The sequence below is a fragment of the Girardinichthys multiradiatus genome, chromosome 7, assembly GCF_021462225.1.
Source record: "Girardinichthys multiradiatus isolate DD_20200921_A chromosome 7, DD_fGirMul_XY1, whole genome shotgun sequence".
Taxonomy (NCBI): domain Eukaryota; kingdom Metazoa; phylum Chordata; class Actinopteri; order Cyprinodontiformes; family Goodeidae; genus Girardinichthys; species Girardinichthys multiradiatus.
The window spans coordinates 27,453,960-27,481,897 of record NC_061800.1 but is presented as its reverse complement, the minus strand read 5'-3'; the positions used below and the strand labels follow the sequence as shown (position 1 = coordinate 27,481,897).

At 39.6% G+C, this 27,938-nt stretch overlaps 1 protein-coding gene across 2 annotated transcripts in view; it reads right to left on the bottom strand.

The window, feature by feature from the left end:
• Positions 1-27,938, bottom strand: part of osbpl6 (oxysterol binding protein-like 6) — a 57,919-nt gene that overhangs the window by 16,035 nt on the left and 13,946 nt on the right. The window contains exons 3-13 of one of the 2 annotated variants that reach the window (XM_047370987.1): positions 18,052-18,174; positions 17,797-17,850; positions 13,164-13,277; positions 12,911-13,081; positions 10,017-10,161; positions 9,759-9,862; positions 6,805-6,897; positions 5,052-5,220; positions 3,588-3,718; positions 1,376-1,483; positions 831-962 (exon numbers count right to left, since the gene is read on the bottom strand). In XM_047370987.1, the coding sequence (XP_047226943.1) occupies positions 831-962; positions 1,376-1,483; positions 3,588-3,718; positions 5,052-5,220; positions 6,805-6,897; positions 9,759-9,862; positions 10,017-10,161; positions 12,911-13,081; positions 13,164-13,277; positions 17,797-17,850; positions 18,052-18,174 (1,344 nt within the window). The remainder of the gene's footprint in view (positions 1-830; positions 963-1,375; positions 1,484-3,587; positions 3,719-5,051; positions 5,221-6,804; positions 6,898-9,758; positions 9,863-10,016; positions 10,162-12,910; positions 13,082-13,163; positions 13,278-17,796; positions 17,851-18,051; positions 18,175-27,938) is intronic. The other variant, XM_047370988.1, reaches the window with a different exon arrangement.

Sequence of the window (27,938 nt, the reverse complement as noted above, 5' to 3'; positions counted from 1 at the left end):
GGATCCTTTTACTACAAAAATCAGACTTCCTAGTTTGTTTCATTATAATAATGTGAGGTCAGTTTATAGTTGACGAAGTAACAAAAAACACTTAAATAACCTTTGCATAATAAATATATATATTTTTTGGTTGACTCAAGAGTACTTTGAACTTAAAGATTTTAAACAGCATGGAAACAGTTTTAACACCACTGTTTTAGATCAGAGCATGTGTTAGAACGGCCTAGTCAAAGTCCAGACATAAATCCAACTGAGAAACATTGGCAAGACTTGATAATGAAGGCTCATGGATGGTCTCCATCCGATTTGACTGAGCTTTTTCTATTTTCCAAAGAACTGACAGAAATTTCAATCTCCAGATGTGCAACGGTAGTTGAGACAAACCCCAGAGATTCGCAGATGTAGTCACAGCTAATGTTAGTTCTACAAAGTACTGACTCAGTCGGCTGCAAACAAATGCATGTCACCTTTTTAGATTTGAAAAAAAAAAGAAATTGTGAAAAACTAGAAAACAGTCATTTCCTTATTATTATTTTGTCGGTCTATTACATAAAATCCTATTAAAATACATAGAAGTCAGTGGATGTGATATGTAATATATAAGAACTTTCACGCAGTATGCTTTTAAAAAGGAGACAGCAGAAATAACTGTTTGAAAGTGATGGAGATAACAGACCCAGCTTAAAGCATTCTGCTCTGCCTCTAATTTTCAAGCTGCTCTCATTAACTACCGCCTGATTACAGGTCTTTGCTTTTTTAGCACAAGCGTTAATTTAACCCACCTCTCAATTTACCTCAACCACAATGCACACCTCCCAGTCTGTTCATACCTCGTTCTCCGACGAGCTGGCTGACAGAAGCACTTCCTGCGCATCAAAGAACTCGGAGACGGACTCCGACATGGAGAGTCGGCTTTCATTAGAGGCCTGCTGAGTCAGAGGGATCCCCATCTGCGCCACGGCCTGCAGGCAAACACAAGCAAAAGCAGCGTTGTTCACCCTTTCTCAACGTGATGGCAGCATTAGGGGCCGGAGCGGACCTGAGCAAACAGAAACGGCACCCGAGGGAGCAACAGCGAGTTCATATTACAACATGTGTATCGCTGCCAAAGTGCGAGTTCCCATCCTTTTCAAATTTGCCGTGTTTTCCATTAACCTTGATGTCACATTCTGCATCAAATAGTGTTCATTTAAGCTTACTCGCCATGGTGTATAGGAAAGAGCATAAATCGTCGGGACAGGAATCAATAACGCCACAGACAAAACAAGGAAGCAAACACTGCAAGAACCTGGACGTCCTCTGGTATATGTGATTTTATTGATATCGGCATGGGGAAATTGGCTCTGTCGGAGAGAGACTGACAGCAGTGACCTACCTCATTAGGCGTGGCGATGATGTTCACACTAACAACTTGTTCAGTCAGGATAGATTCAGAGTGGATGCGGTTGAGGCGGCTTCGAAGCTCTGCATTCTGGGCTAGTGCCTGGAAAATTAAACATATAAAAAGTGCAATGTAAACATTTTAAGCAAAGATGCACCAATCAATCAGCCAGAAATCGAAATCAGACGATTTTCTCCAGATCAGCTATTCCATCTTACCATCACTGACTAAACACTCCAGGGCTCTAGACTAAAAAGGATAATCATGTGGAAAAGTACCTCATGCCCACTGTTAACCCCTTATTAAGTTATTTACAAGACCAGAAGCAGTACGAGGCAAATTTGCGACAACAGTCTAACAGGGGTTCAAAATGCTGTGGGCCAGCTGAACTTCCAACTGTTCCGATTGTGTGAAGTGAAATGCTCAAATAACTCTCTTTCTCTCCCAGCTTCAATCATCTGAAGTGTTATGTGAGAAGACTAACGCCTCTTTCCCATTAACTCTGCTTGACTTCGCTCTACTCAGCAGGAAACCTGTTGTGTTACCACTGACTCACTGACTCAGCGTCGTGCTTCATAATGATGCGACCAAAATGCACGACTTCATTTTTTTGAGACACCATTGAGCTGCCACTGAATATTGCAGTCACCTAGGATGCCTCATCGTTGCACCAAGGGTTAGACTGCTGGTTTCCTGTAGTGTAGCGAGTTTGGAAAATGGCGGTTGTTTTTCTGCTCACAGACTCATACGGCTTACCACGCTCATGGCCAATCAGTGAACAGCATTCTGTTCTTGTCACATTTTGGACCCCAACAGGACCTGCTGCCGAGCAAAAGGGGGTTATGCCAAGTATTAGCAGCCAGGAAACCAATGAGTGTCCTGCTAATAATTTAGTTAAAATATATTTACTTAACCTTTTTTCTACATTGAATTTAAATTAAATATATGATTTACTTTTTTTAAGTTTTGAAATTATGCTATAATGTTGACTTAATTGTAAGGCTTTTTGGATATTGTTGTAGAAACATGTATTTTACCAAGACAGAGACTGATGATTGTCACTCAGAATCGGCTTTCTTAAAATCTTGCAAGAGGGAATAATTTTTCAGGAGTTCTGCCAAATCATTCTGCCTAGATAAAGCACAAGTTCTTCTCATAACAGTTTCAACAGCTTTCAAGGTAATTCCCATGAGACCCAAACTCACAGCGGAGGGAGACAAGGTGAAACCTGTTGTAATTCTCTCCTAGACATGTGATTTTTATGCTGATTTTGATCTAATGCAATGTGAAAAGGCCTCTGTATCTTCACTAGATAAGAGACAAGATGACAAGAAGCTGTGTGATAGAAGAAGCTCTCGAATGAAACTATCATAAGATGTGCCACACTGGCCTTTGTTCCAGCCTTATGCAAATTTGTTAAGAGGTCATGCACATAAGTAACAGAAGAAAGGCCTGGTAAATATAGATCCTCCCAGTTTGAACTTCCAGGTATTCAAATAGCTAGGATTAACTGCTGTATCTATAGCAACTACAAACCACTGATTATCAACCTCCCACAGAGCTTCGCTGGGAAATCTGACCTTAAGCCTGACAGATCCGTGTCACACCAACATCCAATTAAAGAAATAAGTGAGATAAAGCAGCAAGTGCAACGTTTCATTAAAATTACGCCAACAGTTAGAAGAGGAACAGTGCAATTAAATCACTGGAGTAATGAGACAGCCCTCAGGAGTTTGTTTAATGAAATGCGCTGCACATCTCCCTCCGTCACCAATTAATATGGGAGAAGATGATTTGGGCTTTTCACGACTCGCTTGCCTGTGTTCTCCTGGTAAATGGACTGAATTCATACAGGGCTTTCCCAGTCAAAGTGTTTTACACTGATACACAGATCGATAAGCAACTTGAGGCTAAGTGCCTTGCCCAGGGGTACATCAGGAGGAAGCTGGAAGTACAACTTTCAGATAGCAAGATGAGCACTCATCCCACTGAGCCACAGCTGCCTCATCTACATCTGTGACTGTTTAGAATAAACTTTAGCTTGTGTGATTTATTTGAACTTACATTAAGGTAACAAGAGAATGCAATGTTTGTGTCATTTTGCTGTTATTGCCCCAAATTTTGATCCTTTACAGCACAAGAGTAGCCACATTTGCCTTCAAACAGTTCAGATTACCTGTGAGGAGAAAAAAATGTGGGTCATTACCAGCGACAAAGACTTCCTGATAGAGATGATCTGGGATGACTGGTCTGACTGCTCCTGCTCACACAGAATCTGTTTGATCTTCTCTTTCTCTATGGCCACAGTGTTAAAGGCCGACTTCAGGAGGGAATGCACTGTGGAGACAGGATAAGAGCAGGAAACTGTTTTTTTTTTTTATCCAATCTGAGCAAGAATGCAAATTCTTCCTTTATTACTTTGACATATTCCTCTGACTTTTTAAAGACAGAGGAAATTCACAAAGGTTAAAGCTAAGTGTGTGCAAATCTGGCAAGAAAATAGGCGCAGAGGCAGATCTGCAACTAAAACAGGTAATTCTGGTGAGGGAGAAGACAAGCAGAAAAAACAGTAACCTGCTGCATTGGTGGTTTACAAAAGGTTCTGCTATAGTATGCCTGATATTTCTAATAGATTTGCTATTCAGTTAAATTATCTAAATTGTGTTGAATAGAATCATAAAAAACATAATTCCAATAAATTAACTCTTGAAACAGAAAAGACAACAATTTTTCATACATTTTCCTCCTCTTCCTCGTTGGTCTCCACATCATGGGTGGAACATACATAGATTCTGTTGGAGCGTTAGAAAATTGTTTTGCGTAAATATCAGACACATCTGGGTGGAAGAGGTGATTGCTCTTGCTTTCTGTTGCATCCCTGACCCCCGATTTCTACGACCAGTAGCAGCTTTCAGCAGCCGGCAGATTTTGCTTGTGCACAATCTGAGCAACGCACACAGCACTGCATAAACATGTGGGACATTTTCCCAAATGTATGAATCATGCTTTTTTAAACGTAGGAAAACATAATTGCAAAAAGACAATATTTGGTTAGTAGTTCTGTCTTCGGGACCCAATCTGCCTCTACATCGAGGCTCAGAACCAGGACACAAAAACTCAGGTGTGAGCAGTTTTAGCAACTGCAAAGACTTGGAGCATAACTGAGTTAGAAGGTTTTTTTCCTCAAGAAATTACATAATATTTGCTCACTGCTGCTTTTATTCAATGTCATTGACAGTTGATGTATAATGATCCTAATTTATGCTGTTCTGCATCTGCGCCTTTGACCTTTTTTACGTAGTTTATGAATTGAAATGCTTTCCAGACTCCTGAAAACCACTCCAGAACAAAATACATTTTTACAATAATTATGCACTTGATTAGCCATGGTGAAAATAATTAATCAAAAAGGCAATGGTGAGTCATATCACTCTCAGGTGTATGAGTCAACATGTTCACTGCTTCTAGCATGCATTAACATGATAAATACTTAGGTAGCAGATTATCGCCATGCACTTATTGCAAGAGAAGAGCAGTGAAATTAAGAGGCAAAGCCTATTTTTACATTAAACTTACATGTAAAATTATTTTTTCAAACAACCTAATTACTAAAATCCCAGATATTACTGTACGTTTCCTTGAAGAGACATGCTGAACCCAGAAGATTTACCTTTCTGGGCAATGGTGCAGAATTCCTCCTGAAGTTTCATGTAGTCGCTGGCATACTCTGCACTATCTGACAGGCGAGAAACTGGGGGCTGATAGTCCGCGAGTTCTGCACACAGGTTTGGATTGGAAGAGTGGAGGCGGACAGGGGACATGCTGGCAGACAGAGGGACCTGGAGAGAGATCAAACCCATAGAGAACTGTCAGAAACACTATAATACAGGTTACTTCCTGTGTATGACAATCAGATCCAGCCAGAAACTTTCCTAGACCTGAATGTTTATCTTTTAAACTCGACAAATTTGTTGAACAAATCTGACAAGATGTCCCTGCATGTCAAACTAAGACAAACCACATTTATTTTCATATTAACTTAGTGGACCTTATATTGAAGGAAAATACCTCTAAAAATGTTCTAAATTTTTCTGCTATTTCTCTTTTCCCCTGACAGTTATCTTTTCTAATTATGAAAATCAAAGTGAATATCAAGAATTCAAAATAATAGAAATGATTCACCATCCATCTGTTCTTAGTTTAATCTGGAAACCTGCAACAAGGATGTTTTAGAAGCTAGGTTTTCATGCAAAAAGTTGAAATTTCATTAGTTGTATGATTCACAACATAATACAACAAGCAAAAAAAAAGGTGTATCAACAAAAAGTAATCAACCCTTGACATACAGGTTAACTAAACAGAGAGAATGAACAAAGAGATCAGGAAACTCTTTTGTTTCTGGACAACATCCCTGATTAAATGTCTCCAAAACTAGAAAACATACTTGATGCTACGTTTTTCCCATTCTGATTAATGGCAAAGAGAAGTGTGCTTTTAAGTAAAATGTAAATGTGCTTAACTTACATAGAACTTTTCAAGTCACACTGACCACCAAAAGTGCTTTTACAGCGGGAGCCACGTATGATGGTGGAAGAAGCTGGACTCAAAATCTCAACTTTCCATTTACAGAATGACTTCTCTTCCCTGTGACCCACAGTCACCCACAGTAACGTCTTATTTCTTCCCCAATGAAACAGCACCTCATTTCGATGAACTCTCATTCCTAGCAGTGCATGTATACTAATATCAGTGGTGCAGAATTCATAGTATTCTGCTGCGCCATGACCGGTTATGTTACTTTTCCATGAAGTCATTGCTTCATTTAATTTTCTTTCATATCAAAAGGTCAACTGGGCATCTTGGAATGAAATTTCAGTGCTTTATTAGTGCCACATAGTAGTCAGAGAGTTATTAGCCAAATATTTAGACAGTAAGGCATTCCTGTTTGCAAAGCATAGCATACTACTGATAAAACGTTAACACTATGATTTATATTAACAGTTTTAAATATGATTGTAAAAATGCTTAATTATATTTAAATTTCAGGAATTAATAATAACTGTTACATCTGTGATTTTGTAATAAACTATTTTGCTCATGTTGGCTTTTTTTCCACTGAACAAATGTGCTAAAATTAAAGGCTGGATTTTTCTAAAATCTGAAGTGTAATATTTTACTGCTGGAATAAGAAATCATTTAATTTTAAAACGTTTTAAAATCTTTAGCAGGGGAGCTAACACGTAAGTGAGGAGGGCCATGCAAGTCGGTGCAAAACTCTTATTTAGATTCAAGGTCCACAGTCCTTCTACTGCTGTGCATTTGTAATTAACTAAATTATTAGCTGTAGCCTGGGTTTCTGGTTAGATGTTTAAATCTAGTGGGGATTTAACCAACCCAACCCTGCTAGTGTGCATGTGTGTTACCTGCAGTTGGAATTTCGCGTCTTTGCCCACACTTTTTGTTCTCCATCTTCTGTTCAAGCGTTTTTCTTTCTTTGACAGTTCTACACAGTTGGCCTTTGAGGCACATGTGGATCGAGATGGGCAAAGGCAGGTTACCAGGACAAACACGTCACACAAAAGAAGCAAGAGTTAGCCGCACATAGACTGCAATGAAATGGCATAAAAGATCCGCTTTAAAAAAATAAAATAAAATTGGACTGCAAATGAAATAATGGCGTGTAGTTATACATGTGAATTTGAGCCAAACACTGTAATACACTACAAATCAATAGACAATGATAGGTTGTAGCATGTGTGTTGCAGAATCATACACCTTTTAGTTTGGTTCCCAAACTAAGCAGATTCAAGCATGCAAAGTGGCTGCGTGACATATTTCAAATCTCACTGAGACACTTCCAAGCAACAAACCTGTACAGAAGCCAAAATATGAGTAGATCTTCATATTGATATAGAACAGACAATTACACATTTTCAGTTTTTACTAATTTTATTAATTTAAAAAAATGAATCTATTCACAACTGACCAAGTCTCTTACAATCGTTTCTTAAACAGTTAATTGCCTACTAATGCTCATTAATAAAGGCATTGCTATGCTGTGGATGCAATGCCCCAGCATAAAGGTCAGCAGCCACAGTGCAGCAGTGGAGCTACACACATGACATGCAGATGGTGAGAGTTGTATGAAATGCCAGCAACTAATGAGACACATCTCATTCCAACTAGCAAAAGGCAGAATCTCGATCTTTATCTTAAGTATCTGTTTTTCAACTCAGAGCTTTAAAGGCACATTTGAGCCATTGACATTCAAGGATTAAATAATTACACACCCAAAGGTTTGAACTGGGTTGACATGTTGAAGTCAAAATTATATTTAAAGGGTCAAATATATTTATATATCCTCACTAACATTTGTATAATGTCTTTTGGGAGTTACAGAGAAACCCCCACACTGAGTAAGGGCTTAACCACTCTACATTCCAGAATCGGTAAACTTCATTTGAATTACTTGGTTTGTTGGTACGGATTCGCTTTTAAAGATAATCTGTAAATATTCTGTAGGATTGAGATCCTGGACATTCCGCAAGCTTAACATTATCCTGTTTTGTCCATTCCAAAGCTAGTTTTGATGTGTGTTTGGGATCATTGTCCGGTTGGAAAACCCAACTGTCTTCAAGTTTCCACCGTCTAGCTGTTGATCGAAAGTTAAAGTTGAAGATTTATTCCTCCCACATTGAGCCATGAACTAGTAGCATTGACATCAAAACAGCTCCACAGCAGGATGCTGGTACTGTCAAGCTTAACAGTTGATAAAATCTTCTATAGCTGCTGTCACACTGTTAGCTATCTTGCCATGTATGCTGGCATTTTAAAAACACGTTATGCAGCTTTAAAGGCGATATAAAGGGAAATTTCCAGAACCTTAAGTCCCGTCATATCTTGAATGTGTAGCTCTTGCGATGAACTCTCATTCCTAACAGTGCGTGTAAACTGATATCAGTGAGACGGAATTCACAGTGTTCTGTTGGGCCATGACCGGTTATGTTATTTTTCCATGAAGTCATTGCTTCATTTAATTTTCTTTCATATCGACAGATTAACTGGTCATACTGGAATGAAATTTCAGTGTTTAAGTAGTGCCCCCTACTAGTCTGATAGCTATTAGCCAAATAAATCAGACAGTAAGGCAATCCTAAGAGTTTTACTCTCAGTTTCAAGCATACAAGATTCCCAGGTGAGTGACCCGTTTGTGTAGTGTAGCATATTATTGCCTTTTGCTCCGATATTTGAGGTGCAGTTGCATTAATTCTGTATTACTGGTGCATGTGCGGAGTTTACAAGGTATGTGAGAGCCGGGGCAGCCTGGATTATCTGGTGATCCCATTATGTACGTTGCAGTGTTAATACCGCAGGAATTATTTTCCTATAGCAAAGCGTCTTCTGATGCCACTAAAATGAAAGGCGAATAAAAACTGGTGTGAGAGGGTTATAAGATTTAAAAGTCTCACTTTGTCTTGTCCAAAACAGTTCTTGTCATGGGGGCCAAATAGGGCAACCTTTCTCCTGTTCAAGCAGCTGTCTTGTCGTTTTGGCATCAGATTTCTGGTGAGCTCAAAGGTATCGATTTTGAAACAGAGGCTTCTTTCTTAGTCGGCACCATCTCAGTCCATGTTGATGTTGATCTCGCTTCACTGGTGTACCAGTGGTACAGTTGATCACATGCCTGGTTTTGGTGGTTCCTGGATTATTCCTGATTATTCTAACTCATATTCTTACCTCTGAGGGTGAAAGTTTAGGTCGGATAGTTAAAACCTGGACACATTTGGGTGTTCCAGCAGGACAGCGATCATAAACAACCATCAAAAATGGTATATGAATGGATAAAGCAGGCTTACATTAAACTTCTGGAAAAGGTTTATAGGAAATACTTAAATTCATGCCAGGAAGCTGAGCAATTAAAATAAGGTTTACCAATTTGAACACGAAGAATCGTCAAATACAGTAAACAAACATTACAAAAATTAACTAAAACATAAATAAAACAACTTAAAAAATAAAATTAAAAGAATTGTGTGATTTGTATATTCTAATTCATGTATTCAAGCCTGTATGTATAATTTTGGAATAGAGAAAATTCACATTAAATTCAAACTTGTGCAACTAATTCTGTTTTTAAAATAATTGAAGCTGTCTGCTGTATGGCCATTCCACCCAGACAAATAAACAAGTTAAATACATCTTTAAATGCCCAAAATTAATATTATCTTCATTCCAATGAAGAATGTATGTAAATTTCACACCTTCTGGTCGAAAAAAAAACCAACAATTTATTGAAGTGCTGACTATGTTTTTATCCACGACAGCACTGAAAGTGTATTTCTGTATTTGCTCTGTTTGTGTCTGTTTGGGCTTTTACCTGCATGTCTGTGAAGTTAGGCACTGACTGTGTCCTCTGCAGTATCTCCAGGCTCTGCAATAACCGGCTTAACTCAGTGAGGTTGGACTGGCAGCGTGCGAGCTCTGAAAATAAAATTTACACCCACCAGCTCACAAACTCATTCCATGTCACGACACAGTCACATCCACTTCTAAAGGGATTTATCGAAAGGCGGTGGACTCAATTTAATTTACTCTCTTTTGTAAAATTACATTTGTTCTCTCTCGTTTTACTCACCCTCTGCACACTTGTCCATCTCCTCTGATTCTTGAAGCCAAGCGACCACCCTGCTCTGACCGTTGCTGTAGGAGGCCTGCAGGCTGTTGTTGCTGCTGCTGCTGGGACCCGCCGGCTGCCACGGCAAGCTGCTAGACTTGGCCTGCTGTGGTGAGGTGATAACAGACGGGGTCAGACGGGCTGATTTGCCCGAGGTATCATGTCAGATTCTATTGCACTGGGCAACATACAAGTTAGGAGAGGCGCACAAGCTAGTCATGATACCTACTGAGGTCACTGAAGAGGAAATATTCTGGATTTAGGCCACAATTAAAGCAGAATGTTGTATCAGAAACAAGGTTTTTATATCAGATAAACTGATCCAGTTAGAAGTCTTCTTGTAAACTTAAAAAACAAGACAGTGATTAAAATTAGATAATATTTGCTTTTGGGAACAAAAACCCAACTTTCACGTCTAGTTGTTTCATATTAACTTTGTCATTAGTTTGGGCCTAGTAATGACGCATGTGAACCATTCCTGATGACAACCAAGGACTGGATGTACAAATTTTTATTTATCATGGATTTTCTCTATTCACTGCAGGGTTGAAATTACATATTCAGACTCGTGATGTACTATAAAGTACCTAATCATTTTCCATTAAATATCTCTCAGTGAGTTTTATATGGCTGCTGGCTTTTTATAGCCATCAACAAGCATGCATAGTTGGTGAAATTTTCAATCGGGTTAAAATCAGGGCTTCAAGGAGACCATTCAGGATGCTTGATGTAAGCCCTCCAAAACCAGCTTTCCTTTAGGGTTCCTTTGCATTCTGCAAGCCATAATTCCCTGGGTACACCCTGGAAAGGTCACCAGGCCATCGCAGGGCAACACAGAGACACACAACTATGCACACACCCATTCACACCTAACAGCAATTGAGAGAGACCAATTAACCTAGTCATTAGTCATGTTTTTGGACTGTGGTAGGAAGCCGGATTACCCAGAGAGAGGCCACACATGCAAGAGGAGAACATGCATCTCCATGCTGAAAGACCCCCTGCAGAACACAAAAGTTCAATATGAATATAAGCCAGATATTTCTACAGTGGGCACACTTTGAATGTGCCTAAAACCCTGCAGACAACTAAGAAGGAAGGAAGGAGACCAGAAAGGAAGGTAGGAGACAACATTTAAACAATGGGAAAATGAATACAAACATTTTCCACAATCTGTTTTATTTTTACGGTACTTATACAGACCCAGAAAATACTTAGACCAAAATCCATACTTTTCCAGACCTTTCTTGATTGTGTAGGAACCCTGAGAATTGGTCAGAATTTAAACGAACAACCCCAAAACCACCCAGGCTTAAGTTTAACATCAACTGGAAGATGTTGAAACACCAGCATCACCGTCCACAGTGATGCCACTTTAGCATCAGCATGGACTGCAATGCAAGGAAGAAGCAAAAGTTTAAGATTGACTAAAAGCAGATGGATGCAAGGTCAAGCTAAATGTTCTCAAAAAAATTATTATGGTCAAACAGGACAAAGTTTGGGCTTGTCATCAATGACAAGACGTATGTTTGGAAGAGCCAAAAAAGCGGCTTTCAAACCTAAGAACACAGTACCAACTGTAAAACATGATGGTGACAGCATCATGCTGAGGGCCTGTACTGCCACTGGTTGAAACTTGAGACACAGTTCGGAGCTCCAAAAGGACAATTACACCACAGTCAACAGGTTTTGGAAGGGACAAGGCAGATAACATTGAGCTTCTTCAATGGTCCTCCCAAACCCCTGACCTGCACCCTGTTTAAAACATGTGGTCTATGTTTAAAAGCTGAGTCAGCAGAAGGAGGATAAATTTTCTGGCAAGAATTATGCCAGAAGCTTGTTGATGGCAACAAAAGCTGTGTGGTATAGGTACAACTTCCAAAGGGACATTTATACAAATATTAGTGTTGGTGTATGTATATATTTGAGCCTGGATGTAAAGAGAACAGTTCAAAGTAATCATGAAAATCTCACATTTGATATGATATCAATGCTGATGATGAGTTAATGTAACCTTATGGCCAGAACTGTACATTCCTCCAAAATGACTTAACTTTACTAGACTATGCAGTATCTACCATTTTCTAAGAGTTATTTAAAAAAAAAAACTAGTATTTAAAACTGAAAATATCAATTTTGGATCAATTATACACAGGGAGTGCTGGGAGTTACTGCATGCTGTTGAAATTAGCTGTTACTGAGCTTAAATTAATGCTGCCACAATGAACCCTTCCTTGTTCCAGGCTTATGCATCTTCTAAGTGTAGTCCAGCAGATCATTATGACTCCATGACTGGAGTCTTCCATTTGAGCTGTTCTTCTGGGAGAGCTCATCAGGCTGCAACCAGCGGCTCTGAACCCAAATCCTACTGATCACCTCTAATGGTCTCCGTGTGACTCAGAGCATTGCTCCCAGGAGGAGTTTCTCCAGCTGTATCATCACATTTACTCGCAGTCCACTCAGAAAATCCTTTTTGCTATATTAATGGTCTGGATAGTTTCTTGTCCTGCTTTATTGTGTTTATTGTGTTAGAAGGACTGACAATAATTTAGCTTCACTTTAAAAGTTGCATTTGCAAAAAACATTGAGATTAAAGGCTCTCATTGATTTCATAAAGGTTGAAATTTTATGTTTTGCCTTTTTAGACAATATGATCTTTCTTCAACAGTTGTTTTGGGGATTATTAGTACAATTTTCACACCACAAACATATCATATATGACAATCGCTTCAGCTTAGCAAAAACTGAAACAAGGAGGAAGCCAGAGTCCAACCAAAAGCAAATGTTACATATAAATGTTTTTTTTCCCTCATATTTTAGTTTTAATTGAGAGATTAAAAAAAAAGAAAGTCTACCTTTATTTCATTTACCACACTCGGGGAGGGTTGGGGTGACTCTATGGCAACCGAAGTCGGAAACGTTCGCATCGTGGGCTCCCGAGGAGAGCGCACTATTTCGTTTTGTCGATACAGCCGGTGATGGCGCAGCTTCGACACCCAGGCATCAAAGATGTCTTGAGACTTCACCTGAACGGGAAGCAGACGGTGAGCTTTGACCTGCCTGGCTGCCGTTTGTCACTTTGATATAGTGAACCTTCACAAGCGTTACCTTCAGGTGATAGATATGCTCCTCAGTGTCCAGGTCAATGCGACGCGCCCTCTTTTTGATGGACATGACGGACAGGCCAACATCGATGCTGCCATGAAGCTTTCCCCTTTGAATCTGTGGACATTTGGGAATACATCCACTACTGCTCAGAAATTTACACACAATCATCAGGAACTGATTTGGGACTCCTAATGATCTATCTGAGCCATGCTTTTTGTTTGGTTGAATAATAGACAACTTCTGTCAGCTTTAACAACAGGAATTTGATGCACAGGTTTGACTTTATGGTGGATTTTTTCTGTTAATATATGGCTAAGTGTCCCTTATATCGTTGCACCTCAACCAAAAGCTTTTTGAGGTGACCAACTAGGTCCTGGCACAGCTCTGCTTGGATATTTGACCACTCCTCTTATCAGAATAGGTAAAGTTATTTTAAAGTGATTGGTGTCCTGTCATTGACCTGGCTTTAACATGGTTCACAAATTCTCTGCATATTTAAGGTCAGAGGTTTCCAGAAGCCTAATAGCCTGCTTTATTCCTTCCCAAACCAGTTTGTAATGTGTGCTTGGAATCATCATCTTGTTAGGACGTCCAGATGTTTTCAAGTTTAAATTATTTGACCAAAGCTTCCCCTACTTAAATGAAAACAATTGCGTATAAAGATCTGGAACAGTCCAAAACCTACCAAGGCTTAAGTTTTAAAGTTTTGTTGTCAGATGAGGAATATTGAGGTATTTGCCAACAATGATGAGAAGTATTTTTGGAGTAGTCAAGGTGAGGTTCAAACTTAAGTAAATTGACCCAACTGTCAAGCATGGTGATGGCCGAATCATGCTTTGGGGCTGGTGGTATTGGCTACTGCACAAGGTGGATGGAAGGATGACTAATTCCAGATTCTTAAGAGTTAGGGTTAGCTTAATCTCACAGCAACAGTGGTTGAAACATCAATTGATATTTAAGTTGAGAACGGTTAAAAACAATCCCAAACATGTCAAAAATGGGCTGTAATTAAGCTTCTGGAAAGCCCTTCCAAATCTCCAACATTAGCTAAGCAGAAAATGAATAAACTATGCTTAAAAGCGGAGTCTATGCCATATAAATCAACCAGTTTATATGAACTCTACCAATTATGGTGTGTCAAATGGCCACCAGAATTATGCCAGAAATGTGTTAATGACTACAAAAAGCCTGTGATCGAGGTGCAACTTGGTAAGGGACTTTTAGCCAGTTTAAGTTAAATCAAATGGAAGTGCAGTTTTGACTCTATGAGGTTTACAAACTTGTGCATCCACTCTTGTTTGATGCCTAACCATTCAACCATATATGAGATTCATGGCCATGATGCACCTAAATTCATTCAACCCATGAAAAGCATCTTTAGTACATAGCAGAGCACTGTGTTAGTGCTATGAGTTTGTTCCTTAGGAATCTTAGTTCTCTCCTCCTGTGCAAAAGACCTCCAGTTAATTAACCCTTTTTGACCACAATTACATAAAGGCCATGTGGATTTACTTTGATTTTATGGCAGCAGAATTGTCAAAACAATGCAAACCCTGACTCCTTCTGCCCTTTGCCAAGGCAACTTGGACTTTCAGTGTCCGGCCGTCATTGAGTATTACGGCTGTGCAATAACTGTTTAAAGGACAGAATGAAAATGCCAAATCCGGTCTCCACTGACAGGATGGTAATAAAAGGGTTGACATTCTTGGGTTTGCATGCTGGAAGTGCCTTTTTCTAATGCCCAAATTTTAAATAGAGTACAAGTCAGGCAATGATGAAGGTCACTCTACAGTAGTACCTCCCAGCAGTCTTTCTGAAACCAAACCCTTGTGGAGTTTCAGACATGCTTTGGACACTGCCCTGTCCTGAAGGTCCATTATCACTCACGTTTCAGCTTCCTCACAGACAGTAAGTCATTTTTCTCCCCGGATATCCCAGTACTTGATGTAATCCATCTGACTCTTCACACACTGCAGGTTTCCAGTGCCAGAGGAAGCATTGCTTCTTCATTTTTACCTCATTCAGACATACAGGTCCTTCTCAAAAAATTAGCATATTGTGATAAAGTTCATTATTTTCCATAATGTCATGATGAAAATTTAACATTCATATATTTTAGATTCATTGCACACTAACTGAAATATTTCAGGTCTTTCATTGTCTTAATACGGATGATTTTGGCATACAGCTCATGAAAACCCTAAATTCCTATCTCACAAAATTAGCATATCATTAAAAGGGTCTCTAAATGAGCTATGAACCTCATCATCTGAATCAACGAGTTAACTCTAAACACCTGCAAAAGATTCCTCAGGCCTTTAAAACTCCCAGCCTGGTTCATCACTCCAAACCCCAATCATGGGTAAGACTGCCGACCTGACTGCTGTCCAGAAGGCCACTATTGACACCCTCAAGCAAGAGGGTAAGACACAGAAAGATATTTCTGAACGAATAGGCTGTTCCCAGAGTGCTGTATCAAGGCACCTCAGTGGGAAGTCTGTGGGAAGGAAAAGTGTGGCAGAAAACGCTGCACAACGAGAAGAGGTGACCGGACCCTGAGGAAGATTGTGGAAAAGGGCCGATTCCAGACCTTGGGGGACCTGCGGAAGCAGTGGACTGAGTTTGGAGTAGAAACATCCAGAGCCACCGTGCACAGTTGTGTGCAGGAAATGGGCTACAGGTGCCGCATTCCCCAGTCCTGGGCTACAGAGAAGCAGCACTGGACTGTTGCTCAGTGGTCCAAAGTACTTTTTTCGGATGAAAGCAAATTCTGCATGTCATTCGGAAATCAAGGTGCCAGAGTCTGGAGGAAGACTGGGGAGAAGGAAATGCCAAAATGCCAGAAGTCCAGTGTCAAGTACCCACAGTCAGTGATGGTCTGGGGTGCCGTGTCAGCTGCTGGTGTTGGTCCACTGTGTTTTATCAAGGGCAGGGTCAATGCAGCTAGCTATCAGGAGATTTTGGAGCACTTCATGCTTCCATCTGCTGAAAAGCTTTATGGAGATGAAGATTTCATTTTTCAGCACGACCTGGCACCTGCTCACAGTGCCAAAACCACTGGTAAATGGTTTACTGACCATGGTATCACTGTGCTCAATTGGCCTGCCAACTCTCCTGACCTGAACCCCATAGAGAATCTGTGGGATATTGTGAAGAGAACGTTGAGAGACTCAAGACCCAACACTCTGGATGAGCTAAAGGCCGCTATCAAAGCATCCTGGGCCTCCATAAGACCTCAGTGCCACAGGCTGATTGCCTCCATGCCACGCCGCATTGAAGCAGTCATTTCGGCAAAAGGATTCCCGACCAAGTATTGAGTGCATAACTGTACATGATTATTTGAAGGTTGACGTTTTTTTGTATTAAAAACACTTTTCTTTTATTGGTCGGATGACCAATATGCTAATTTTGTGAGATAGGAATTTTGGGTTTTCATGAGCTGTATGCCAAAATCATCCGTATTAAGACAATAAAAGACCTGAAATATTTCAGTTAGTGTGCAATGAATCTAAAATATATGAATGTTAAATTTTCATCATTACATATATAGAAAATAATGAACTTTATCACAATATGCTAATTTTTTGAGAAGGACCTGTACTGTTGTTTCACAGGCCCAAAAAATTCCAGTTCAGATTCATTGCTTTGGATAAAAAAAAGCTGACATTTTGGTGGGTCTTGGTTGGTATTGGTTTAAATCAGCTGGATTTCATGTATGGAGCCCTTCAGCATTTAGTATGTGCCTTACTGTGGAAACTGAAACCTCAGTGTCTGCTGCCACCAGTTCTCGCTCCAGTTTTATGGCAGTCAGTGGAGGATTTTGGACCACTTGCCTCCCCAGGAATCCGGCGACAGGCATTGTCACCTTCGTCCCACTGCCATGTCCAAATGGCTAACCCATTGCTCCCCTCTAGCTACATTCAGGGCCTTTGCTTGCCTTTTTGTATAGTTTCCTTGTTTTGGTCGGGCAATGATCTATAAACGTTTTGGACAGTTCTCTTGACTTAGCCATCTTTCTAACATGCAATGAGTCAACAGTCCAGGTATTTGAGGTGTTCTGTCTCAGGCACATTGGATGCAATTTTCAAAGCCATTGCTTGGTTACATCAGGTGTGTCTGAGACCTAAACCTGATTTGTAAACATGTGCTCTGATGAAGAATACTATTCAGGGGGTTGAATAATGAGTGTAGTAGCCACTGGAAGTAGGATTTAGTGTAAAATTAGGTTTAAACCCATATAAGATTAGTTTTATGTAACTGTTTAAACTGCGCTTGTGTGATTTGTTTAATGCAAACATTTGAACAGCGTTAAATGTTGCTAATAAACCTAATTTGGGGGTTGAAGAATTATAGGTGCTGTTTGGTAATATTTTTGCACTTTTTACAAGCATTTTATTTTAGGTTTCTTAATAGATTTATAACAAATGTTTATCATAGTGCTGGCCCTGTAACCAGAATCCAAAATGTTTAAATACGCTAATATGCATTACATCTCCACTCTGTCAGACAGTTTTCCTTTTTGTGCAGAAGCAACAAGCTGCAGATTGTTCAGCTGACTCGCTGTCTATCCTAGCAGAGGTCAGGCCGGGCGCCTCTGTTTTTTCCTGCAGGGGTAACAGTCAGGCTTACTTACATCAATAGGAGTCTTAGAGTACTTCAGGATACCATTGTCCAGAACAAAAAAACGCTGCAGAAGAAAGAAACACAAGCACCAACGTAGAAATGGTTAAAATAACAACAAAGACATAGGAATGATAAGTAGCATGAGAATGACTTCAAAGCTGCAGCCTTTTAATATTCAGCACACAGTGTGTTAATGGATGTGTCTGAGAGAGCATTTTCAGCGGAAAAAAAAGCTTTTGAGTCTGGCTTCGCCTGTAGACCCTACCTTGTGCCATCCTTTCAGGGGCCACTTCCTCTTCTTCAACATAAAACCCTCATGTTTGTCAGGCTTCTGGACATTGCTCTGGCCGATTTTCAGTCCCTCGATTATTTCCCAGCTGTCTGCCTCCTGGAGAGGAAAAAAAAATCCACAGCCGTGTCAGAGCTAATGCATTCACTCCTCTGGCGAAATACACAAACAGAATGCGCGTAGGCTGTAATAAAAAGAAAATATGGCCTTATCATAGGACAAACGACAACAACACACGTAGCGCTTCTTTTAACCCAGCTAGTACACATTTAAAAAACAAAATACCTCCTCACTCCGGCCCCCTGTGCACTTCGCATTTCCACCTCATCAACTTTCTACTGACTATGTTCTTCCAGCTCTGAGAGGGTCTGTAAATCAAAGAGATGCCTCTGAGGAGGAAGAGTGGACAGGTGACATCCAACCTTTGTCCCTCAAGAGGAGACACGAGGAAGAACGGGGCCACTGCTTTGATAGCAGAAATATGACTAGTAACAGAGAAAGTAGCATGATCCTTTCTACGTGTCTCTCGGGTAACATCAGTTCCACTAAACTAAATGTTGTTGGACTTCATGAGCTAAAAGTAGTAACTGATTTTGGGGTTTGCTGCCAATAAATGCCTCCAGGTTAGCCAAAAGGTTGACTTTTGTTGGTATTCCCAAACCCTAATGCCAGATTCTTCACATGCCTTCATCATCTCTATCACTGTCATATAATTTTGAGCTTTTAGAGATGTATTAGAACTGTTTTTTGTTTTTTTTGGATATAAATGATTATAACAAACGACTTCAATGAATCTAAAAAATAGGGATTGGGCAGTCAGGTTTGAATCTACTGTAGGATTCTATTAAATGTTATGCAAATATATACATACAGGTTGCAGAGAAACCATATGCTTTTGTAGCCATCAACAAGGGCCCATCGTATTTCTGATTTGATATTTAATCTCTCGCTTAAAATTGGCATATTTACATATTGATTGTGTCCTGGCACGGACCCAGTTTTTAAAAATTGGCCATTACTTTCAATAGGGTTTAGGTCAGGGCCTTTTCAAAGGCTTAGTGTAAGCCTGCTTTATTTATTCCAGAACCAGTTTTGATGAGTTTGGGATTATTGTCATGTTGGCATTCATTTTCAAGTTTTAACAATCTAGCTGGTGATTCTTAACAGGGTTCAGGGTAGTGGTCCCCTACGCTGAAATTAGGCTGATAGGCTCATTTTATATGAGTGTATCGGCCCTTTGTAAGACCTTTAAATAATAGGTAGATAAATAAGATAGAATGTTAAAATATAGAACAAAAATGTGATACAATTAATGCAATAGATTAGATTTCTAATTCAACACTTGAATCAATAGAATTGCAGCTTCTGAAACAAAATCAGCCTAACATGCACAAGCTGCTCTTCTAAAAGCAACAAACAGCCCGTGGCTCCTAGCTGCACCGTGTGACGCTACAACCTTCAAGATGTCTTTATGGGCGCGCATGACGACACCTACCCTTGGTGTGCAGGACATTTTACAAAAGGGGACGACAGCTGGGTTAATCTAACAAGTAGGCTAACAGATCTGGGTGGTAATGAGGTCATATTCCTCCACTGTGGGGGTAGCCCCTCCTATGAGAGGCACTGTGAAAATAGGGAACTTTGTTAGCAAAATGTACATCAATGGTACAAGGCAGCTGTAACCTGTATAAAAGATTAACACTTTGATGTTTAGCACACAACAGCTGCAGCATATTGTATAAAGATCTGCCCTAACAGGCGATAATGGAAGAATGCCCCGGGCAAGGTTCCTGTCTGTTATCTGCAGGATTACAGACTTTTAAATTACTACAAACTGATAAATCAATAGTACACTAAATAAAGAACTGCTTGTGCTGCAAATATTTAAATATATTACTCTTCCCCAACCATTAAAACGATTCACAGCCACCGACTCCACTTAAATACCAACGCACATGCTGACTACCGGCATACATGGAAATTGGACTCATAATAAGAGATGCTGGTTTTTGTAGTGGAGCCTGAAAACTGAACTGAATTAAGCCAAAGTGATTTCCTGCGCTCTGCTTTCGTTCATTGATCTCGCTGCAGAATAATTTACAGCTGAAAGAGCTGGTCCCTCTTGGCAAGTTTACTCCTTTATTGGAGGATCTTGTGGCAGACTCCGTAAGAGGCCTTCTGCTTTTCAAAGTCAAGTTGTTTAAGAAGAAGTGCCTCACAAATTAGCTTTTTCATCGTCAACAAATTTGCATCTTCTTGACAAATTAGATATTCACCTAAAAAATACCTAAAACTACTTCATTTGAAGCTGAAAATTACACTAAGTAAAGGTGATTATCAGCTAAGTCAATCTACTTAATCTAGATGTGCCTTTTTCATCAGACAGGTCCTTAGGGATTCACCACCATCAGTGACACAGTGCCACAGCAGACCTTTGATGCAATAATTCAAACTATTACAGTAAAGGTTTCATTGAGCAGAGAAAGGACAAACACTCTTTGGGGACACCTGAGGTTAAATCAGCACTATAAATGCTTCTGGAGAGCATTTTATATTAAATAAACGAGTGCAGCCTGTCACTCGGTTCTTCTAACATGCTGTGTTTATACACCCAGCACAATGCTAGCCACAAATAAACACAATGATAAATCAATACATGAGCCATTAACACTTTTAATTGGAGTTTAACTTAAAACGAGGAGCTTGGATTATCTCAGAGACTACATGAAATTTTGTCATATTTGGATACAGAGTTGTTTCCCTTCATTAAAAGCGTTTCTCAAGTAAAAGGTAAACTTTTTGATTACTATTTATCGGACCTAAAAAACCTTTTTTTTCTTTTAATGCAAAATAATAGGCTGCACGGTGGCACAGTTGGTAGCACTGTTGCCTTGCAGCAAGAAGGTCCTGGGTTTGATTCCCGCCCTGGGGTCTTTCTGCATGGAGTTTGCATGTTCTCCCCGTGCATGTGTGGGTTCTCACCAGGTACTCCAGCTTCCTCCCACAGTCCAAAGACATGCCTGTTAGGTTAATTGGTCACTCTAAATTGCCCTTAGGTGTATGAATGAGTGTGTGCTTGGTTGTTTGTGTGTTGCCCTGCGATGGACTGGTGACCTGTCCAGGGTGTACCCCGCCTCTCGCCCATAGACTGCTGGAGATAGGCACCAGCTCCCCCGTGACCCACTATGGAATAAGCGGTAGAAAATGACTGACTGACTGCAAAAGAATATTCTCACTGTGAAAAATACAACATTTAGAGGCAAAAAAACGGACTACTTTTGATTAGTATATCATCACATCTTGTTTCACGGGGATTTAAATAGGATGCGATGCAGAGGCTTATTTTTCCTCGTCACTCCGCAAAATATTAAAGATTAGGAAGCAGTGGTGGGCACCGTTCCGCTAACAACTAACAGCAGAACACATTTTTCATTTAGCGGCAGGCGGTTTTGCTAGCTTTGAAACCGCTTGCCGACCGCTTAACTTCCACTAAATTAGGTTTCACCAACCTTCTTCAAGTTATAGAAGGTGACTGAGTGACAGTCGTCTTAGCAGTTAGCGTTAGCTCCTGCGAAAATTTATTTATCTGTTTAGGAGTTTAGCGAAGGTTAGGTTAGCGAAGCAATTTTTTTGGCTAGTTGTGCCGATAGGGAGCATTCCATGCAAGAAAGTCAGATCTTAATCTGTGTCTTGATCTTCCTAAGTCAGGAAATGGCTTTAAGAAAATAGCTACTCACATAAACTTGTTCATATTTACAGTTAGTGAAATAACAGAAAAGTTTGAAACAATTTCAATTTAGACAACTACTGTTGTACAAAGACCCGAGTTTATCTTTCCACAATATTTGTCACACTGAAGGTATACGAGGTAAAAACAAATCTCAAAGACTGTATTTTAAAGACTCCATAGCAATTATTAGATGCTGTCTATGACCCAGCCAGTTTGAGACTGAAGCCAGATGAAGCCTTTCCTTTCCTACCATCACAAACATAGACATGAGGAGTTTGCTAAACTCTGCTGGGTCTTTAAGTGGAACTTTGGTCAGATGAGGCTAACATTGACTTTTTCTGCCCCACATGTCTAATGTTAAGTATAGTGGAGGACCAGTGATGTTTTGGGCCTGTTTGTCTTCCAAACATCCTGGGAACCTTGTTAGAGATGGCATCATAAACTCTTTGAAATATCAAATACAATCCTGCAGACTGTGCCCACTGGGGCGGTAAGCAGGCATTTCGTTAAACTAATTGTTCCCGAGAAATAGTTCCTGAACCACATCTCACTCCCCAGCCCTAAATCTTATATTTGCACAATATATATTGTGCAAAGATGAATGGTACAAGAACTCGCTTTCTGTATCTTCTAACTCTGGGCAATGTTATAGTAGAAAACGAAGTGGTGTTGTTGTGCATACTGTTAACAGGCTTGGCAAATACTTGTAGCTCTGCTGATTTTGTAAAAACATTTTTTTCTCAACATGTCATGACATTAAACATTGGATTTCTCAAATGTTTGACTGATATTATGCTGCTGTAATAAAAGATTTATTTATTTTAAGGCTTGTTACCCATTTTTTCCAGGAGTGCCAATAAATTATAAGAGCGCTGATAGAAAAGACAACAATTAGGGGTTTCTGAAGAGTTATATGAGAGGATATTGGCTATCAAGGTTAACACAGAACTGGAAGATGTTTTTGGTAATCTCCAAAGCTTTGTAACTTCTCTGGTGATAAAGTATTTTTTAACTGTTAATATTATGCTTTTAAAGCCTTCCTTTTCACCCTTAAATCATTCAGTTGTGATCAATATAAAGTGGAACTGCAATGCTATGGTCTGAACTCCTTGTTATTGTAGCTCCACAGGCTCCTCTTTTACCCCTGTTCTAAAGGTGCATCTGAGAGCAACAATTTTGGTGCCGTCTCTTTAAATGCTGTTGAGGCGCCTCACACCCCGTCCCCCTCCAGGTCAAAGATCTCACCAATTTTACTTGTTTGGCCATTTTTGTAGTTTGATAACAATTATCTAGCGTCGCAGAAACAAGACAAAAAGGGCAAAAACAATGCAAAACTGTTTGTGTAATAATACTATTCAAAACACGCAGTTCGGTCCTCAAGGAGCTAAAAACAGCACACAGTGCCAACATAAGCGGAAGGCACGGTGCTACTGCTATCAAAGCAATGGCCAGGACGTCAACACACAATAAATTCATGTCTAAAATAAAGGCGATTTGGATTTTGCTAATATGAATTTTGCTTGTCATGTCCCCTTTAAGTCATAGAAGTGATTAAGGTATAAATTATGATAGAATAGTTACAATAATTAAAAACAGCTTAGTTAAATTCTTTCCAGTCTAAGACTTGTACATTAAAACAGCACCTCTTGATTAAAAAAACCTGTGACCTATTTACGCCTCGTCCACCATCACAATCACCACTGGAAGATGATATTTCAGCAGCTACAAACCACACAGCAATTTTTTTTGAGAATGGATTTTACTGCAGAGTTTGGCTGGCTCAGCAGTACAGCTTTGAGTATGAGGTCGGGCTACCACACAGAAAGGATGTGAACATCCTGAGAGAAGCACAGACCTGCACACAGTGTAAACACACCAGGTTCAGTTACATGAGCTTAATGTCTGAATGTATCATCTGTTGACCCGTACACACAGAGGAAAGGGAGACAGGTACAGTTCTTGGCAATGTTTTTTCCTTTTTTTATTTGAAAAGAAAACAATTTCTACCAAGTTGGTGTATAAAACTGTGCCTTTAATAAGGTGCAATCAGACATAAAAAAGGAGTTGTGAATTGTCCTTATGCCTTCTAACAAGATTGTTTCCAGTTCAACTCTAAGGCTGGGTTTTAGGAATTTTGGATCTAGGAATATTGTCACACCCAAATTAAATGTCTTACAATTACAGGTCTGAAACAAGTTGGATTTGCTCATTGTTGTGCTCAGTGATCAGACTAACAATGTATTGCTCTGCAATTTTATTCATCCAAACGCCAAAAGCAACATGTGCACAAACAGCTGTTGTATTTTCTGTATGTGTGTGACTGATTTCACTGGACACAAACGTCAACTTGCAAATAAAAACTTTATTGCTGCAGCTATCATTATGTTTTAGACACACAGCAGCCATATTGGATTTGGAGGTTCAGGCTGAGGAGGCCTTTGATGCAAGTCAGACTTCTGATTTCAGTCACTGTCACAGTTAACTTTTTTGACCTGGAGTGAAGAAATCTGAGAAGAAATCCCAACACAGCATAAGCTTGTGCTTCTCCAGGTACTCTGGCTTCACATGCATGCTGGTTCTACTATTTCTGTAAGCAAAGCTGTTTGCATATGTATATACAGTAGTTTTGAAAATGTGATAAAGAGTACTTTTCGTCAATTTTGTTAAAAAAAAAATATATATATATATATATATATATATATTTATATCTATTTTGATTACAGTCCCTCACCTAATGCAGCAGAAACTTTGTCTTAATAGCTTTACGGACTCAGTCTTTTGGATTAATCATATAGAAATGTTAAATGAAAAACAGTTAAGGAATTTAAACTTTTACCACAGATTAAAAAATTATGTATAACAAGAGCTTTGCTGTTCAGCATGTCATTTCGAAACGTTTTTTGGTAAAGCTCTGACCTGCCAATATCAGTTTCAGCTGAATTTTCTTTAAGAACTATAATCTATGAAGGTATAAGAACAGCATTCCCAGAGGCGACCCTCACACAGTGTATGAGAGCAGTTAGTAAAACAGGATTTTACTATTTTAAAACAAAGATAAAATCTGGAGTTGGCATTCTAAGCGTTCTTTAGCATCTAATATGAACGATTAGCGCAGCTAGCATTACTAGAACAGCAGTGAGTCTGAATGTTTTGCTCTCTCTCGCTCTACTGAAGCGTGAATGAGCCACAGACATGCCGTAAAAAGTACAGTTTTCTATAAAAAAAAGCTTCTCACATCTCTGGTGTTCCTTTTGACTTCAATTTTAAACACATCATTGACACTGGAAAAAAGCCAGTCATCAGTCGGGCAGGCCAAACTGAATATCGTCTGATGTCGTTCATAAGCAAATTTATCGGTGTGTCTCTATGTATAACCCTACATGCATAATAATCTTAACCAACAATTTACTTGCATCTTGTCTTGCACTTAAAAATAAGTAAAGAATAATTGGTCTGAATTCAAATAGCAGTTTTTTAGTTCAACTGAAAAATCAAAGCGCTTTATACTACAGCCACATTCACCCTATAAGACTCACACTGATGTGCAGATTAGTAGGCAACTTTGGGTAACGTGCCTTGCACAGGTGCACATCAACATGAGGTAGGAGTAAACTGGAGTAAACTGGAATCAAACCCATCACTTTCCAATTGAAAACAACTACTCCAGTTATTATGTGACTGGCATTTAATCTTGCATATTTACATTTTAATCTTCATGAATAGGGTTAAGAGTCAGTGTAGGAATGGCTGGATGACTGATTGTAGTGTAAAGCTCTTTGGAGTTCCCAGACTTATTTAAGCGCTAAATAATGGCCATTCACCATTTACCATATAGCAAATTAAGGGCACAACCAGTCACAGAAAGGTATATTCCTTATGGTAGTTAATGGTAGTGCAGTTTAATTTCTGGATATGTCACATGTGTCAAATAGTTAAGGGATAGAAATGGGAAACGATTGAGCCTAAAGCAAGCAACGTCTGACGAAGAGAAAAACATCAAGATTTCTGGCCTTTAAAATTAGCCATCATTCATTCCTAAACCACTGTCTTCATAATCTTGGCTGGTCTTTAGGCATTTTTCAATTTTTATACTAAAAACAAATATTGCAACTATTTCTACACTATTTTGCACGGTGGCGCAGTTGGTAGCACTGTTGCCTTGCAGTAAGAAGGTCCTGGGTTCGGTTCCCGGCCGGGGGTCTTTCTGCATGGAGTTTGCATGTTCTCCCCGTGCATGCGTGGGTTCTCACCGGGTACTCCGGCTTCCTCCCACAGTCCAAAGACATGCCTGTTAGGTTAATTGGTAACTCTAAATTGCCTTTAGGTGTATGAATGAGTGTGTGCTTGGTTGTTTGTGTGTTGCCCTGCGATGGACTGGTGACCTGTCCAGGGTCTACCCTGCCTCTCGCCCATAGACTGCTGGAGATAGGCACCAGCTCCCCCGCGACCCACTATGGAATAAGCGGTAGAAAATGACTGACTGACTGACTATTTCTAAAACAACAAAAAACTTGATAATTAACAATGAAATGACAAACAAAAAGATACAGATAAATAAAGCATTATTTTGAAATGATTCATAGCAATGACGTTAAATCTGTGAACTGGGTGCATGTTGATGTCTTTGTGTGAAACCCTGCTTACTACAGGTGGTGCATATAATTGCTCTCATGAGGGTCTCTGGAGAGAACAGTAGTCATCAGCAGAGGGTAAAGTGACACATATTGATTGAAAAATGGGGTCAGGATCACATTAAGGCTTTCCCAAAACAAAATGCAGCACTCTTGTTTTTCCACAAATACCATTGACCAGCCATTAGAACAAAGGTCTTTGTTGGACCATCTAAAGCCATAATAAAGGTTGACATAAAATTAAAAAGCAGATATTATTCTGAATAGAATACACAAAGTCATTTTTAGAAACAGTTAATCCAAAGCTTCACACATAATGCCAACATCGCAGCTTTGTTTAGCCATCAATGCTTCAATGAACCTAAACTGTGAAGAAAATGGATCAATTGCTCAACATCTTTGCCAAGACTGAACTCTAATGCCGCTGAAGCTAATTTGGGAAGATGTGCAGAAAGCGCTTGGAAAAAATGTTTTAACTCAATGTAGTCCTGCACAGATGGCTCAATTGTTCTCACCACTTCAAATGTAATATAGGTAGTCCCACTTATCCTGTCAAGGTTTTTTATGTGAGGCACAGCTGTTTCTGGGTCATGGTTTCTAGCAGAGCAAAAGTCCACTTTCAGAAGAGGGAGTATTTAATGTCCCATTTTATTATTTCTGTCTTTTCCTCCTTTTCTCAAATCTGACAGCAAGGGTCTGTGAGGGGCATCAGTCCTACAGTAAAACTCTACATTCATGAAGCCCCACCCAGCTACGCCCAGTGAATGATGACCCATCACAGGAAACTCACATTCACTTTGATTTCAAAGCTAATGGGCTTCAAGCTGTATTTCTCTGATAACTCATACAGTAGGATGTAATGTGCGGTAGACCAGACAACAGAGACAACAACATACATGTAACAACCAATCACAGCCCAGCTCACCCATAGCTGCAACACATTATCTCTCGTATCCAAGCCCCCCTATATTAAAGCTGGTAAGACACTACTACTGCTACTGACTTAAGATCTAGCTATTCATTTTACTACATTTGATTGTTATTCAATGAAGCACATCCCTATAACTAATTTAATATACATATATTATAGAACGCGTAGAATATATATTCTTTCCATCCTTTGGTTGTTCATTTTTCCATAATGAGCAGTACACCATAAGAAAGGTAGACAAACTACACAATAAAGAGAAAATACAGCGACGGGTAAGAAGGAAAACCTTTTTTCCTTCTCTGGTAACATTTTCTAAGGAAAACTCAATCGCACTGTATCAAAATACAGTATCTAGCTTCATGGACGTTCTGCAAATGATCAAATGTCATCCACAGCTACAGCAAAACCCTGTGCCTCAACTTTTTGATCCATCGGCTTCAAAAATATTACAATACTAGGCAAAAAGGTATTTAATTCAGTTTCGGCTGCCGGCTTGGCTGCTGTCTGACTTCCTCAATTAGGCTACGTTGAATAGACTGTGTGTAAAATTGGGAAACAACGTGGTGAACCT